Here is a 17,474-nt window from a genome sequence, read left to right as displayed (position 1 = left end):
GAAACACCAAGAATCTTTACAGAATATGGTTAACAGACACTCTATACTTAGCACAGGAACTAATGAATACTAAACTTGCGATCTTGTGAATTGTCAAATTATTTTGTTGGAAGTGATTCATTTTGATCGGAAGAATGTGGAGAGACAAGATAAAGGGTGCAATTCTAAAGGGGCCGCAGGAGCAGAGGGACCTGGTTGTACATATGCTTAAATCATTGAAGATAACAGGACAGATTGAGAAAGCAGTTAATAGAGCATACAGACTCCTAGGCTTCATTAATAGGGACATAGCAAGGAAGTTATGTTAAACGTACAGAACACTGGAATGGCCTCAACTGGAGTATTGTCTCCAATTCTGGGCACCACACTTTAGGAAAGATGTGAAGCCATTAGGGAAAGTGCAAAAAATGTTCACAAGAATGGTTCCAGGGATGTGGAGCTTCAGTTACGTGGATAGATTGGAAAAGTTGGGACTGTTTTCTTTGGAGAAGAGAAGATTGAGTGAAGATTTGATAGAGGTATTCGAAATCATGAGGGGTCTGGACAGGGTAAATAGGGCAAAAACTGCTCCCATTAGCGGAGGTATCAATAACAAGAGGACAGAGATTTAAGGTAATTGGCAAAAGAAGCAATAGCAACAGGAGGAAATGCTTTTTCACGCAGCGAGTGGCTAGGATCTGGAATGTACTGCCCGAGAGTCTGGTACAGGCAGGTTCAATTGAGGCATTCAATAGAGAATTGGATTTGAGTTACTCACAAAGTGTAGTGATTGAAACTACAAGAGCCAGTTTCTGTGCTGTATAACTCTATGACTCTAACTCACCCAGAGAGTTATTAAATGGCCTTTATTGTTAAAAAGTGGACAATGTGCTAAAAAATGGCCACTGTAGTTTAAAAGACCCGGCTTTGTACAAACTGTCTGGCAAAGACAAAAGAAAACATCCAAAACCAAGAGGTGTCAATTGTACCCATTCTAAAGCCATCAAGAGACATTTTTGAATTGAATGATTCTTCTGAAACCAAGAAGGTGTGAAGTAGCCACATCCTGGGCCACTGTCAGTCCCAGGGAGGATCTATGTTTCCAAAGAGGCAAAGGTGTGAAACCATTTTTGACCTTAAACATAGCTAACTGGAGAGAGGGAGAGGGAGACAGACTGAGGCCGACGAAGAGAGGGAGGCCGAGGGAGAGAGAGACACACCCAAGAAGAAGCATCACCAAAAGCTTGTCCAGCTAAGAGCTGGGAGAAAATCCAACAAACCAAAAAGGAAGGCGCCCTGCTACAAATTCTACCTTTTCAACCTGTGCAGCAGTGAATTAGAAGTGATCTTCTGTCTTCAAAGTGAAGTTTCAACTGACAGCGAAATCTACAAATCACCTCAGGACAAAGCACTGCAACGCTCTGTTGGGTAGCCTTATATGAGAAATTCCCGACCCAAACCAGACACTTGTCGGGTTCCATTGGGGTCAGGTCGGGCAGCAGGCCTTTTCCCATCTACTGATGTAAAGGTCTGCCACCCAACCCCGACAACATGTGTCGGGTTCGGGGTCAGGTCGCACTTCCAGGCCCGGCATTCAGGCTCGGTCAGGTTTCCTTTGCAGACCTTTACCCCAGGGCTGTAACCAAACAGAACTTGACCTGAAACCCTAACTCACTAAAAATCACTTACCCCTTTTCCTCTCTATCAGTCTCTTCTTGTATGCGTGCGTGCACATGCAATGCCCGAGTGTGTGCAGTTGTGACAATTTTGGGATAAGACACATTGTTCAATAATTAATTAAACTTCTGTTTTAAACCTACAAGAAAAACTGTCACTGTCTGTTTATTTGACAAATAAAACACAAAGGAGTTAAAACCCTAAAGACAAAAACCCTTGCTGTGGTCAGGTGAGAGTTGAACAGTGGGAACCAGCCACATCTCTCACCACATGGCTGTAACAGACTGTTATCTGAAAAGGAAGAATGTGCAGGGCTACAGGGAGTGGCACTAGGCAAGTGCTCTTTTGGAGAGCCGGCACAGACGCGACGGGCTGAATGGCCTCCTCCTGTGCTGTAACAATTCTGCGATTCTGTGCATTAGGTCCTCAATCTCCAGAGCTAAAACATCATCTCTTTTTCTGTCTCAAAACCCTTCTCTTTCATTTGAAGTCCTCCAGGCAGCTTTAATAGCAAGGAATATTTGAATTATATTTTATATTATATACACAATTTGACCCATGTGCAATTTTAACCTGTGGGCTTGGATGTTCAATATACAGTCAGCCAGGAAGTAAATCCAGTGCTTGCCACTTTAAATTAATGGAAAGGTCAGTAAGGCTGAGGAATGATACAAGCCAATGCAGCCAAGATATTTCAAAAATAATAGAAACACAACATAAGAAATAGGAGCAGGAATAGGAGCTCTGCCAGTCAATATCATCATGGCTGAACCTCTGCCTCAACTCCACTTTCCAGCCCGCTCCCCATATTCCTCGATTCCCTGAAAGATCATAAATCTATCTATCCCAGCCTTGAATATACTCAACGATGGAGCATCCAGAGCCCTCTGAGGTAGAGAATTCCAAAGATTCACAAGCCTCTGAGTGAAGAAATTTCTCCTTCTCTCAGTCCTAAATGATCAACCCTTTATCCTGAGGCTGTGCCCATGTTCTATATTCCCCAGCCAGGGGAAACAACCATTCAGTGTCTCCTCTGTCAAACCGCTTCAGAATCTTATACGTCGCAGAGATCACTTATTCTTCTAAACTCCAGGGAGTATAGACCCAATTTACTCAGCTTCTCATCATAGTACAAATCACTCATCCCAGGAACCAATCTAATGAACCTTCACATTATTGCCTCCAATGCAAGTATTTCCTTCCTTAGATATGGAGACCAAAACTACGGACAGTACTCCAAGTGTGGTCTCAACAAAGCCCTATATGATTGCAGCAAAACTTCCTTGTTCTTGTACTCCAATTCCCTTGCAATAAAGGGCAACATGCCGTTTGCTTTCCTAATTGCTTGCCGAACCTTCATGTTAACTTTGTATTCCTTGTATAAGTGCACCCAAGTTTCATGCCTTTAAAATATTCTGCTTTGCTATTCATATTACCAAAGTGAATAACCGCACACTCCCTCACAACATACTCCATCTCCCACCTTGTCGTTCACTCTTTAACTTGTCTATAACTCTATACAGCCTCGTTGTGACATCCTCACAGCTTATATTCCCACCTAGCTTTGTATTGTCAGCAAACCCAGGTTCATTATTCTCGGCCTCCGCATAGAGTCATTATGGTACAGAAGGCAGCCATCGAGCCGGCTCTCTGTACAGCAATCCAATCAGTCTCATTACCCCGCTTTATCCCCATAGCTTTGAAGGTTTATTTCCAACTGCCCATCCAATTTCATTTTGAAATCATTCGTCATCTCCACTTCCACCACCCTCGCAGGCAGCGAATTCCAGGTCATTACCACTCGCTGTGTAAAAAAGTTATTCCTCACATCCTCCCTGTATTTCTTGCCCAAAACCTTAAATCTAGTCCTTGTACCATCAGCTCTGGGGAACAGCTTTTATTTGTCTACCCTATCTAAACATATCATAATCTTGTACACCTCTATCAAATCTCCCCTCAATCTCCTTCCCCCTCCCCGCCACCCTCCAAGAACAACCCTAACTTCTCCAAACTAACCTTTTAGCTAAAATCCCTCAGACCTGGAACCATTCTGGTAAGTCTCCTCTGCATCCTCTCAAGGACCTTCACATCCTTCCCAAAGAGTGACAATCAGAATAGATGCAATACTCTCATTGTGGCTTTCACAGCTTTATAAAGGTTTATGAAGTCCATGATCCATTATGCTTTGCTAGTTACTCTCTCGATATGTCCTGCCACCTTTGTCTAAGTCATTAACATACAGTGTAAATAGCTGGGGCCCCAGCACTGATCCTTGCGGCACACCATTAGTTACAGCCTGCCAACTTGAAAATGCTCCATTTATCCCTACTCTCTGCTTCCTGTCCGTTAAGCAATCCTCCATCCACGCCAATATACAACCCCCAACTCTATGAGCCCTTATTGTTCGTATTAACTTATTGTGTGGCACCATATTGAGTGCCTTTTGGAAATCCAAGTATATTACATCTACTGGCTTCCCTCTATCTACCTTACTAGTTACATCCTCAAAAATACTAATTTGTCAGAAACAATTTCCCTTTCATAAAGCAATTGAGTGCTCACTAATTTGGCGATGAAGAAGTTTGTCAACACGGATGCTGGAGGTCAAATCTGTTAAACTAATGAGGACCAGCTGGGCTCTAAGTTTAAAGAGTAAAAAAGTGAACTGGGGAAGTGCAAACCAGTTAATGGAAAATCAGTTAGGTAAAAACCTTGTGGATGTTTTATCCAAGCACTCCCAAGAAGTAGCCTGTATAACACTAAAAGCAAAACGCTGGGCCTCACAAAAACAGTGGAATTTTTTTTCAGATGAGTAAAGTTATGAATGATAACTAATTAACAGAATGTTTGCATTTTCAGGAGACATTTTTATAAAGTCTTGCATGGGGGCTTTGACTGTTTGTTAATGCTGAACTTTCCAACTAGCTTGAAAATTGGCTTCATAGTAGAAAATGGAGATGGCAAATGGGTGAATGTTATAATGGATACCTCAACAGAATCTGTTTTGGGCAGAGTTTATAAAATTTATGAACAAATATGGAGTAAAGACACCTTTAGTATTCCCAAAGTTGAGAACACCAATTCACGTGTCATGTAGCTACTGCATAAGAAAGCTACCAAAGGGACCAGTCTAAACTAGGCAAACTGATTAATAAACGTAATATCAAATGTAAAAAAATATATGGTCATGCAAGGTACATGAATGGTGTAGCCAATTGATGGTCCATGTAGAAACCCATAGCTGCTCAACAATATGTTTACCAACAATGAAACTGAAAAATCTATTATTAAGGAGGGAATAGCAGGGCACTTCAAAACTCTTAATGGGATCAGGCAGAGTCAACATGGTTTTGTGAAAGGGAAATTGAGTTTGACTAATTTATTAAGAGTTCTTTGAGGAATAAGCAAGGTGGATAAAGGGGAACCTGCAGATGTGGTGTACTTGGATTTCCAAAAGACATTTGATAAGGTGCCACATTAAAGGTTATTACACAAAATGAATACAGGATTGGTTAGCTATCAGGAAGCAGAGAGTAAGAATAAATGGGGCATTTTATTTATTTTTTATTTAGAGATACAGCACTGAAACAGGCCCTTCGGCCCGAGTCTGTGCCGACCAACAACCACCCATTTATACTAACCCTACAGTAATCCCATATTCCCTACCACCTACCTACACTAGGGGCAATTTACAACCGCCAACTTACCCATCACCTGCAAGTCTTTGGCTGTGGGAGCACCTGGCGATAACCCACGCGGTCACAGGGAGAACGTGCAAAGTCCACACAGGCAGTACCCAGAATCTAACCCGGGTCCCTGGAGCTGTGAGGCTGCGGTGCTAACCACTGTGCCGCAGGTTGACAAGCTGTAACTAGTGGCGCATTGCAGGGATCAGTGCTGGGGCGTCAACTATTTACAATTTATATCAATGACTTGGATGAAGGGATCAAGTATGGTTGCTAAATTTGCTGATGACACAAAGATAGGTCAGAGAGTAAGTTGTGAGGAAAACATAAGGAGTCTGCAAAGGGATATAGAAAGGTTAAATGAGTGGGTAAAAATCTGGCAGATGGAGCATAATGTGGGAAAATGTGAACTTGCCAATTTTGGCAGAAAGAATAGAAAAGCAGATTTAAATGGAGAGATTGCAGAGCTCAGAGTACTGAGGGATCTGGGTGTGCTGGTACATGAATCACAAAAAGTTAGCATGCCAGTAGGGCAAGTGATTAGAAAGGCAAATGGAATGTTGTAATTTATTACAAGGGGAATGGAATATAAAAGTAAGGAAGTTTTGCTACAGTTGTACAGGGCCTTGGTGAGACCACATCTAAAGTACTGCGTACAGTTTTGGTCTCCTTAAGAAAGCATTTGAAGTTTAGAGAAGGCTCACTCAACTGATTCCTGGGATGACGGGGTTATCTTATGGGGAAAGGTCGGACAGGTTGGGTCTGTATCCGTTTGAGTTTAGAAGAATGAGAGGTGATCTTATTGAAACATAAAAGATCCTGAGGGGAGTTGACAGGGTGGATGCTGGCAGGATGTTTCCCCTTACAGGAGAGACTAGAATTAGGGGGACACAGTTTAAAAATAAGGGGTCCCCCATTTAAGACAGATGAGGAGAAATATTTTCTCAGAAGGTTGTTACTCTGTGGAATTCACTTCCCCAGAGAGCAGTGGAGGCTGGACCATTTAATATTTTTATGGCCAAGTCAGATAGATTCCTGATTGACAAGGGAGTCAAAGGTTATCACAGCTGCACTGCGGGAGGACACCTCGGAGGGGTTGTGCAGCGAGGCAATATGGGTGGTGCTCAGGAATAGGAAGGGTGCAGTCACTATGTTGGGGGTTTACTACAGGCCTCCCAACAGCCAGCGGGAGGTAGAGGAGCAGATATGTAGACATATTCTGGAAAGATGTAAAGGTAACAGGGTTGTGGCGGTGGGTGATTTTAACATTCCCTATATTGACTGGGACTCACTTATTGCTAGGGGCTTGGATGGGGCAGAATTCGTAAGGAACATCCAGGAGGGCTTCTTGAAACAATATGTAGATAGTCCAACGAGGGATGGGGCTGTACAGGACCTGGTATTGGGGAATGAGCCCGGCCAGGTGGTTGAAGTTTCAGTAGGGGAGCATTTCGGGAACAGTGACCATAATTCCGTAAGTTTTAAGGTATTTGTGGATAAGGATAAGAGTAGTCCTAGGGTGAAGGTGCTAAATTGGGGGAAGGCAAATTATAACCATGTTAGGCAGGAACTGAAGAATTTAGATTGGGGCGGCTGTTTGAGGGTAAATCAACATCTGACATGTGGGAGTCTTTCAAACGTCAGTTGATTAGAATCTAGGACCAGCATGTTCCTGTGAGGAAGAAGGATAAGTTTGGCAAGTTTCGGGCACCTTGGATAACGCGGGATATTGTGAGCCTAGTCAAAAAGGAAAAGGAAGCATTCGTAAGGGCTGGAAGGCTAGGAACAGACGAATCCCTTGAGGAATATAAAGACAGTAGGAAGGAACTTAAGCAAGGAGTCAGGAGGGCTAAAAGGGGTCATGAAAAGTCATAACAGGATTAAGGAAAATCCCAAGGCTTTTTATACGTATATAAAGAGCAAGAGGGTAACTAGGGAAAGGGTTGGCCCACTCAAGGACAGAGAAGGGAATCTACGTGTGGAGCCAGAGGAAATGGGCGAGGTACTAAATGAGTACTTTGCATCAGTATTTACCAAAGAGAAGGACTTGGTGGATGATGAGCCTAGGGAAGGGAGTGTAGATAGTTTCAGTCACCTCATTCTCAAAAAGGAGGTGGTGTTGGGTGTCTTGCAAAGCATTAAGGTAGATAAGTCCCCAGGGCCTGATGGGATCTACCCCAGAATACTGAGGGAGGCAAGGGAAGAAATTGCTGGGGCCTTGACAGAAATCTTTGCATCCTCATTGGCGACAGGTGAGGTCCCAGAGGACTGGAGAATAGCCAATGTTGTTCCTTTGTTTAAGAAGGGTAGCAAGGATAATCCAGGAAATTATAGGCCGGTGAGCCTTACGTTAGTGGTAGGGAAATTATTAGAGAGGATTCTTCGGGACAGGATTTACCCCCATTTGGAAACAAATGAACTTATTAGCGAGAGGCAGCATGGTTTTGTGAAGGGGAGGTCATGTCTCACTAATTTGATTGAGTTTTTTGAGGCAGTGACAAAGATGATTGATGAAGGAAGGGCAGTGGATGTTATCTATATGTACTTCAGTAAAGCCTTTGACAAGGTCCCTCACGGCAGACTGGTACAAAAGGTGAAGTCACACGGGATCAGAGGTGAGCTGGCAAGATGGATATAGAACTGGCTCGGTCATAGAAGACAGAGGGTAGCAGTGGAAGAGTGCTTTTCTGAATGGAAGGATGTGACTAGTGGTGTTCCGCAGGGATCAGTGCTGGGACGTTTGCTGTTTGTAGTATATATAAATGATTTGGAGGAAAATGTAGCTGGTCTGATTAGTAAGTTTGCGGACGACACAAAGGTTGGTGGAGTTGCGGATAGTGTTGAGGATTGTCAGAGGATACAGCAGGATATAGATCGGTTGGAGACTTGGGTGGAGAAATAGCAGATGGAGTTTAATCCGTACAAATGTGAGGTAATGCATTTTGGAAGATCTATTGCAGGTGGGAAGTATACAGTAAATGGCAGAACCCTTAGGAGTATTGACAGGCAGAGAGATCTGGGCGTACAGGTCCACAGGTCACTGAAAGTGGCAACGCAGGTGGATAAGATAGTCAAGAAGGCATACGGCATGCTTGCCTTCATCGGTCGGGGCATAGAGTATAAAAATTGGCAAGTCATGCTGCAGCTGTACAGAACTTTAGTTAGGCCACACTTAGAATATTGCATGCAATTCTGGTCGCCACACTACCAGAAGGACGTGGAGGCTTTGGAGAGGGTGCAGAAGAGGTTTACCAGGATGTTGCCGGGTCTGGAGGGCATTAGCTATGAGGAGAGGTTGGATAAACTCGGATTGTTTTCACTGGAACGACAGAGGTAGAGGGGCGATATGATAGAGGTTTACAAAGTTATGAGCGGCATGGACAGAGTGGATAGTCAGAAGCTTTTTCCCAGGGTGGAAGATGCAGTTACTAGGGGACATAGGTTTAAGGTGAGAGGGGCAAAGTTTAGTTGGGATGTGCGAGGCAAGTTCTTTGCACAGAGGGTGGTGAGTGCCTGGAACTTGCTGCCGGGGGAGGTGGTGGAAGCAGGTACAATAGCGACGTTTAAGAGGCATCTTGACAATTACATGAATAGGATGGGAATAAAGGGATATGGTCCCCGGAAGTGCAAAAGGTTTTAGTTTAGGCAGGCATCAAGATCGGCGCAGGCTTGGAGGGCCGCATGGCCTGTTCCTGTGCTGTACTGTTCTTTGTTATAGCAGGTAGACAGGAAAGTAGAGTTGAGGCCACAATCAGATCAACCATCAGCTCATCAAACGGAGGAGCAGACTCGAGGGGCCGAATGGCCTACTCCTGCTCCTAATTCATATATTCGTACGTCAAAGTCACCTTTCAGGTTCATAATCCTTATTCAAACAGGTAACACCTAACCATATCTCAAACAGAAGATGGGTTTACATCCTTGTAGCAGCTATGTGCAAGGTCTATTCACAGATATTTTGTTACCTGGAGGAAGTTCTGGCTTGCACTAATGAGGGCCAGCTGGGCACTGGGACTGTCTGGCTGCGATTGGCTGCCACGCACACCTTGGACCAGCACTGGGATCTGCTCAGCAACAAACTGCAAAATACAAAACCACATATTTAAAATAAACGTTAAGCAGTCCTAAACATTACATTTCAAAGTGATATAAAAGCAAAATACTGCAGATGCTGGAAATCTGAAATAAAAACAGAAAGTGCTAGAATTACTCAGGTCAGGCAGCAGCTGTGGCCAGTGAAACAGAGTTAACCTGTGATCTTTCTTCAAAACTGGCAAAAGTTTAAAATGTAAGTGAAAGGGGAGAAGCAGTGGTGGGGAGTGGGAGGGGTGAAGAACAAAAGGGAATGATAGGGAGGAGAGCAGGAGAGATTAAATGACAGACAAAATGCTAACAGCTGTAGTAAAAGACAAAGCAGTAACCCAGAGAGAGTGTTAATTGCAGAATAATGAACAACTCTGAGGGCAGCACAGTGATGCAGTGGTTAGCACCGCAGCCTCACAGCTCCAGTGACCCAGGTTCGGTTCAGGGTACTGCCTGTGTGGAGTTTGCAAGTTCTCCCTGTGACAGCCAAAGACTTGCAGGTTGATAGGTAAACTGGCCATTGTAAATTGCCCCTAAGTGTAGGTAGGTGGTAGGAGAATGGTGGGGATGTGGTAGGGATTATGGGATTAATGTAGGATTAGTATAAATAGGTGGCTGATGGTTGGCACAGACTCGGCGGGCCGAAGGGCCTGTTTCAGTGTTGTATCTCTCCATGACTATGACCGAAAGCAAAAACATGAAAAACAAGTTTAAGACAGGCACATGGATAAAAAATAAAATATAGAAAAAAGTGACAGTCATGCTCTGAAATTGCTGAACTCGATGTTGAGTCCAGAAGGCTGTAGAGTGCCTAATCAGATGATGAGGTGCTGTTCCTGGAGCTTGCGTTGAGCTTCACTGGAACACTGCCACAGATCAAGGACAGAATTGTGGGCACGAGAGCAGGGTGGTGGATTAAAACGGCAAGCAACTGGAAGCTCGAAGTCACGCTTGCTGACTGAGCGGAAGTGTTCTACAAAGTGGTTACCCAGTCTGTGTTTGGTCTCCCCGTTGAGATACCGTGTTGTTAGCAGCAAATACAGTATACTAAATTGAAAGAAGTACGAGTAAATCACTGCTCTATCTGGAGGAGTGTCTGGGGTCTTGGATGCTGAGGAGAGAGGAGGTATTACACCCCCTGCGATTGCAGAGGAAGGCGCTGTGGGAAGGGGGACTTCTCTCCTGCCCTCTGCCCAATCACACATCTTCCCTTTGTTCTTCTCCCCTCCTTTCACTTGCTCAAAGCCTATTACATTTCAAAGTGATCCTGCTAGATGAGCAGCCCATCCCAACAACATGCCTAAACATTGGCAAAACATCCTAAGACCTTTCATATAAGTGCAATGTCAAGTCAAAAATTCACACTGACCCAAAAGAGGAGATATTAGGAGGGAGACTAAAAGCTTGGTCAAAGATATGGGTTTTAAGAAGGGTCGTAAAGGGAGGTGCAGTGATTTAGGGAGGGGATTCTAGAGCTTAGGATCGAGTTGGCTAAAGGCACAGCTATCTATGGTAGGGTGAAGAAAGTGAGAGGATGCAGAGTTCTGAGGGCTGTAGGGCTGGAGAAGGTTAATGAGCATAATGCAAACGTGAGAATGAACATTATTAATTGGAGGCACTGGATGACAAGGAGTCAATGCAGGTCAGTAAGTACAAGTTAATGGGTGAACACAAAATGGGAGGGGTCACAAAAGGTGGTGGAGAGATGGTGCCAGGCATCATCTGTGGAACCTAATCCCATTTTTCGGATGAGGAACAAGGATAGATCCTTGGGAGGCTTCAGAGTTAATGCACGGAGGTGGGAAGTGAGGCTCTGGCTATGATTCCGTTAGGTGAAAGTGGAACCAAGCAAGGGCAGTTTCACTCTGGTGGACAATGGAGGAGTCATTGAAGGAGGATAGTGTGGTAAACTGTGTCAAGGGCTGTGGACAGGTCGAGAAGGAAGAGGAGGAAAAGTTCACCTTTTTCAGAGTCACATAGCCAAGAGTCATTTTAGTACTGTTGCAGGGGGCGGAAAGCTGATTGGAAGGATTCAAACATGTAATTCAGGGGAAATGGTCACGGATTTGGGAGGCGACATGTTCAAGGACTTGAGAGGAAAGGGCCGGAGATGGGGCAGTAGTTTGCAAGGACGGTTGAGTCAATGGTTGGGTTTTTGAGGACAGGGGTGATGATGGCAGATTTAGACAGAGGGACAACCCCTCAAGAGAGGGGACCGTTAACAATATCGGTTAACATGGGGGCCAGGAGGAGAGGTTTGGTAGTCAGCAGTTTAATGGGAATAGGGTTGAGGGAGCAGGAGGGTGGATCTCATGGACAAGATGAGCTCAGAGGGCATGAGGAGAGACAGGAGAGAAAGACGCGAGTTCAGGGCTAGGGCAGGGGAGAATTTTAGAGGAAGTTTGGCTGGGTAGGCTAGTGGAAAGGAGGGACACGGCAGAAGCAGCTGATTGGATGGTCTTGATCTTAGTGACAAAAATATCAATGAGCTCCTTGCACTTATTTTTGGAGGTGAGGGTGGATGAGATTGGGGAGAAGGGTTCAAGATGATTGTTACCAGTAGAGAAGAGCACCAGGAAATAGAGGGTTATGCTGATACAGTTAGATAAGGAAGGATGGGAGGAGGCTCGAGTGGAGCATATGGACTGGTTGGGCTGAATGGCCTGTTTCTGTGTTGTATATTTTATGCAATTCTACGTAGACACAAATTAACTGACAAAACTTAATATAAAAAATGAGATCTCCAAATTCATTGGTCATTGACCGTTACATTAGGTATGAGGAATTGATATTTAAAAAATTATCAAATAGCGAAGACATGAGATCTTCAAGACAGATTTCTATTAGAAAATGTCATTTTAAATATATTGTACTAATTACAATGCACCAAATGTAGCACTGGAACAGACTGTGTAGTCCACAGTCATTACCAATTGCATGAAGAATTCTTTCCAGCTTAACAACTGACAATTTCCTTTTAAGTATTAGTGTCAACAAACAAAAAATTTCACAGGCTAGTTCTTTTTCCAAAAAAAAAGCCCATCACATACTAATTGGCTTGTTAGGAATGCCATCAAGTTTCCTCTGCCAACCTTAATCATCAGTATAATGGCACCCGCAGCTAAGTAGGCAGCTCCCACATGGCAAGTCTGGAGGGGCAGGAATAGGGTATTTTTTTTCTTTCCTACCTTTTTGACTACTGCAACAATGAACAACTTGAAATTATATAGCACCTTTGACATAATAAAAACGTCCCAAGGCGCTTCACAAGAGCATTATGAAACAAAATCTGACACCAAGTCACATAAGGAAATATTAGAGCAAATAAACAAAAGCTTGGACAATGAGGTAGGTTTTAGGAGCGACTTAAAAAAGAGGAACAAAGGTGGAAAGGCAGACTAAGGATAAGGCAGATTATAAGGGGTTTAACTTTAAAACATTCTTTCCAAGCATTATATAAACTAAATCTACAGATGATGGTAATTCTGAATCTCACCTTACAGCTTTGAACCATTTGTTGTTGGGCAGCTGGATTCTTATTGGAGGAAGCAGCGTTCTGGGCAGCAGCAATTGTCTGTGTGGCAGCAGCTGCAGCCTGTTTTGCTGCATTCTGAAAATATAAAAGTCACTGTAAATAAATTGACATTTAATGAATTATTCTCTCCACCACGATCTTAGTTTGCTACAAAACTAAAAATAGTTTAGCAACCACACACAATACCACAATAAAAAAGACCTCACTGTTGGGGAAGAGACATTGGATGTTACCCATCTGGATTGAGAAATGCATTCAACACAATCTCATAACATATATTCTTGGGATGTGGGCACTGCTGGCAAGGCTGATATTTATTGCTAATGCCTCATTGCCCTTACGAGATAGTGGTCTTCACAACTGAATGGCTTTCATGACCTCTTCAGAGGGCAGTTAAGAGTCAACCACATTGGGCGTGGGAATGAAGTCACATATTGGCCAGACCAGGTAAGGATGACAGGTTTCCTTCTTTAAAAGGACATTAGTGAACCAGCCTCAGACAGTGGTCAGGGAGTGGAATGGAATTGGTATGAGGGGAGAACTGGCTAAGGCTAATTAGTTAAATAGACTGGAAGGTATGGTGGTAAATGAACAGTGGGAAACATTTAAAGAAATAATTCAAAGGGTTTAACAAAAGTACATTCCGTTCAAAAACAAAACACGCCAAGAAAGACCCATCCGTGGCTCACTCAGGAAGTTAAGGAGAGTATTAGACTAAAAGAAGAGGCTTACAACGTTGCAAAACATAGTAGCAAGTCTGAGGATTGGGAGTGTTTTAGAAACCAAAAAGTTGATAAAAAAAAAGGAAAAGAGAGAATGAGAGTAAACTAGCCAGCAATATAAAAACAGATTGTAAGAGCTTTGATAAGTACAGAAAAAGGAAGAGAGTAGCTCAAGTAGATGTTGGTCCCTTAGGAGGCAGACAGGAGAAATCATCATGGGGAATGAGGAAATGGCAGAGGCATCGAACAAAGATTTTGTGTCCGTCTTCACAGTAGAAGAAAAAAGTTCCATACCAGAACTAGGCAGTAACCTAGGGGCTAAAAAAAATGAGGCAATTAAGGAAATTGATATCAGCTGAGAAAAAGTACTGAAGAAACTTGAGGGACTAAAATCTGACAAGTCCCCAGGATCAGATGGCCGACACCCTAGGGTTCTAAGAGAGATAGTTGTAGAGATAGTGGATGCGCTGGCTATGATTTTCCAGAATTCCTTAGATTCAAGAATGATCCCGTCAGATTGGAAGTTGGCAAATGTTACACCGCTTTTCAAGAAAGGAGGTAGAGAGAAAAAAACGGGGAAATACAGGCCAATTAGCCTATCAGTCGTTGGGAAAATGCTGGAAACTATTAAGGAAGTCTTAACAATGCACTTGGAAAAGCACAGTATGAATAGAACAAGTCAGCATGGTTTTACTAAAGGGAGATCTTGTTTGACAAATTTTTTGGAGTTTTTTTTTGAGGATGTAACTAGTAGGGTAGATAATGGGGGAACCAGTAGATTTTTAAAAATTCATTCATGGGATGTGGGCGTCACTGGCCAGGCTGGCATTTATTGCCCATCCCTAATTGCCCTTGAGAAGGTGGTGGTGAGCTGCCTTCTTGAACTGCTGCAGTCCATGTGGGGTAGGTACACCCACAGTGCTGTTGGGAAGGGAGTTCCAGGATTTTGACCCAGCGACAGTGAAGGAACAACGATATAGTTCCAAGTCAGGATGGTGTGTGACTTGGAGGGGAACTTGCAGGTGGTGATGTTCCCATGCATTTGCTGCCCTTGTCCTTCTAGTTGGTAGAGGTCGAGGGTTTGGAAGGTGCAGTCTAAGAAGCCTTGGTGTGTTGCTGCAGTGCATCTTGTAGATGGTACACACTGCTGCCACTGTGCGTTGGTGGTGGAGGGAATGAATGTTTGTAGATGGTGTGTCAATCAAGCGGGCTGCTTTGTCCTGGATGGAATCAAGCTTCTTGAGTGTTGTTGGAGCTGCACCCATCCAGGCAAGTGGAGAGTATTTTATCACACTTCTGACTTGTGCCTTGTAGATGGTGGACAGGCTTTGGGGAGTCAGGAGGTGAGTTACTCGCCACAGGATTCCTAGCCTCTGACCTGCTTTGGTAGCCACGGTATTTATATGGCTACTTCACTTCAGTTTCTGGTCAATGGTAGCCCGTAGGATATTGATAGTGGGGGATTCAGCAATGGTAATGCCATTAAATGTCAAGGGGAGATGGTTAGATTCTCTCTTGTTGGAGATGGTCATTGCCTGGCACTTATGTGGCACAAATGTTACTTGCCACTTATCCGCCCAAACCTGGATATTGTACAGGTCTTGCTGCATTTCTACACGGACTGCTTCACTATCTGAGGAGTCACAAATGGTGCTGAACATTGTGCAATCATCAGCGAACATCCCCACTTCTGACCTTATGATTGAAGGAATGTCATTGATGAAGCAGCTGAAGATGGTTGGGCCTAGGACACTACCCTGAGGAACCCCTGCAGTGATGTTCTGGAGCTCAGATGATTGACTTCCAACAACCACAACCATCTTCCTTTGCGCTCGGTATGACACCAGCCAGCGGATGGAGTATTCCTGGATTTCCTAAAGGCATTCAATAAAGTGCCACATAAAAGATTAAAAGGCAAGATAAAGGCTCATTGTGTTGGGGGTAATACATTAGCGTGGATAGAGGATTGGTTAACAGACAGGAAGCAGAGAGTGGGCATAAATGGGCATTTTCAAGTTGGCAGGCAGTGAATAGTGAGGTGCCGCAAGGATCAGTGCTGGGGCCTCAGCTATTTACACTCTATATTAATGACTTGGATGAAGAGACAGAGAGTCATGTATATAAGTTTGCCGATAATACAAAGCTCAGTGGAAAGGTAAGCTGCAGGGAATATGTGGAGAGGCTGCAAAGAGATATGGACAGGTTAAGTGAGTGGGCAACAAGATGGCAGATGGGGTATAATGTAGGGAAGTGTGAAGTTTTAACTTGGTCGTAAAAATAGAAAAGCAGAATTTTTTTTTTAAAAAGGGTGCGAAACCAGTAAGTATTGGAGGTGTTCATACAAGGAATGCACAAAGTTAACATGCAGGTGCAACAGGCTAGTAGGAAGGCAAATGGCATGCTGGCCTTTATTGCAAGGGGACTGGAGTGCAGGAATAAAGAAGTCTTACTAAAATTGTACAGGGCTTTGGTGAGACTGCACCTGGAATACTGTTTGCAGTTTTGGTCTCCACATTTAAGAAAGGATATACTTGCACTGGAGGCAGTGCAGCGAACATTTACTAAGTTGGTCCCTGGGATGAGGGGGTTGTCCTATGATGAGAGGCTGAGTAAATTGGGCCTATATTCTCTGGAGTTTAGAAGAATGAGGGACGGTCTAATTGAGACATACAAGCTTCTGAAAGGGCTTGATAGGGTACAAGCTGAGACATTGTTCCCACTGGTCGGGGAATCTAGAACACGGGGACACAGTCTCAGGATAAGGGGCCAATCATTCAGGACTGAGATGAGAAGAAATTACTTCACTCAAAGGGTTGTGAATCTCTGGAATTCTCTACCCCAGTGGGTTGTGGATACTCCATCGTTGAATACATTTAAGGTTGGGATAGATAGATTTTTGGTATCGCAGAGAATCAAGGGATATGGGGAGTGGGCAGGAACGTGGAATTGAAACCCACGATCAGCCATGATCGTATTGAATGGCGGAGCAAGCTCGATAAGCCATATGGTTTACTTCTGCTCCTATTTCTGGGTTCTTGTGCCGCGGGGACAGAGCTTGCGGTGGGCAAAAACAATGGCTTCCTTCTTCACAATATCTAATTGGAGGAAATTTCTGCACATCTCATCACATATCGAACAAGCAGCATGACAAATCATAGGCAGTGGAGGGGTCGAGTGGGGCGGTGGTGAACTAGAGCTGGGTGTCACTGTTATTTCTTCGGATGAGTGGCAGCATGTAGATGAGAACTAGGAGGGGGCCAAGGACAGATCCTTGGAAACTCCAGAAGTGATAAGAAATTTGGCAGGAAATTTCATTAATAAGGTAGAACAGATTACCCGAACGGGTGGTGGAACAAAAAAGATATTAATGGGTTTCAAGAAGAAATTGCGAGTTTCTCAAACAAATGATAATTCATGGAGTGAAGTTGGTTTTAATTCATGGCTTCATTTGGAAGGTCAGCATTTGTTGCCCTTGAAGTGGTGGTGATGGGCTGCCTTCTTAAATCAAAAGCAGTCCCATGTGGCGAAGGTACTTTACAATCCTGTTAGGTAAGGAGTTCCAGGATTGCAACAGGTGGATTGGTGAGGACGAGGTTGTTCCTTCACCACCTGCCACAAGCCCAGTCTGGCAGCTGCATACTTCTGGAATCAGCCACCTCAATCAGTTTTGGTATTACCAAACCACTCTTGGTGATGGCCATTGAAGTCCCCCCTCAATGTTTCCTTCAAGCGATGTTCAACATGGAAGAGTACCAAGTCGACTCACCATCTGAAAGTGAGTTGTAGGTGGTA

At 43.9% G+C, this 17,474-nt stretch overlaps 1 protein-coding gene across 5 annotated transcripts in view; it reads right to left on the bottom strand.

Annotated features, from left to right (window-relative positions):
• LOC137370072 (talin-1) overlaps positions 1–17,474 on the bottom strand; it is a 302,720-nt gene that overhangs the window by 91,936 nt on the left and 193,310 nt on the right. For all 5 annotated transcript variants that reach the window (XM_068032178.1, XM_068032203.1, XM_068032212.1 and 2 more), the window contains 2 exons: positions 12,922–13,035; positions 9,308–9,421 (listed from right to left, as the gene is read on the bottom strand). In XM_068032178.1, the coding sequence (XP_067888279.1) occupies positions 9,308–9,421; positions 12,922–13,035 (228 nt within the window). The remainder of the gene's footprint in view (positions 1–9,307; positions 9,422–12,921; positions 13,036–17,474) is intronic.

Source organism: Heterodontus francisci, chromosome 1 (genome assembly GCF_036365525.1).
Source record: "Heterodontus francisci isolate sHetFra1 chromosome 1, sHetFra1.hap1, whole genome shotgun sequence".
Classification (NCBI taxonomy): Eukaryota; Metazoa; Chordata; class Chondrichthyes; order Heterodontiformes; family Heterodontidae; genus Heterodontus; species Heterodontus francisci.
The sequence above is the reverse complement of the archived record's forward strand: the minus strand, read 5'-3'. Positions and strand labels throughout refer to the sequence as shown.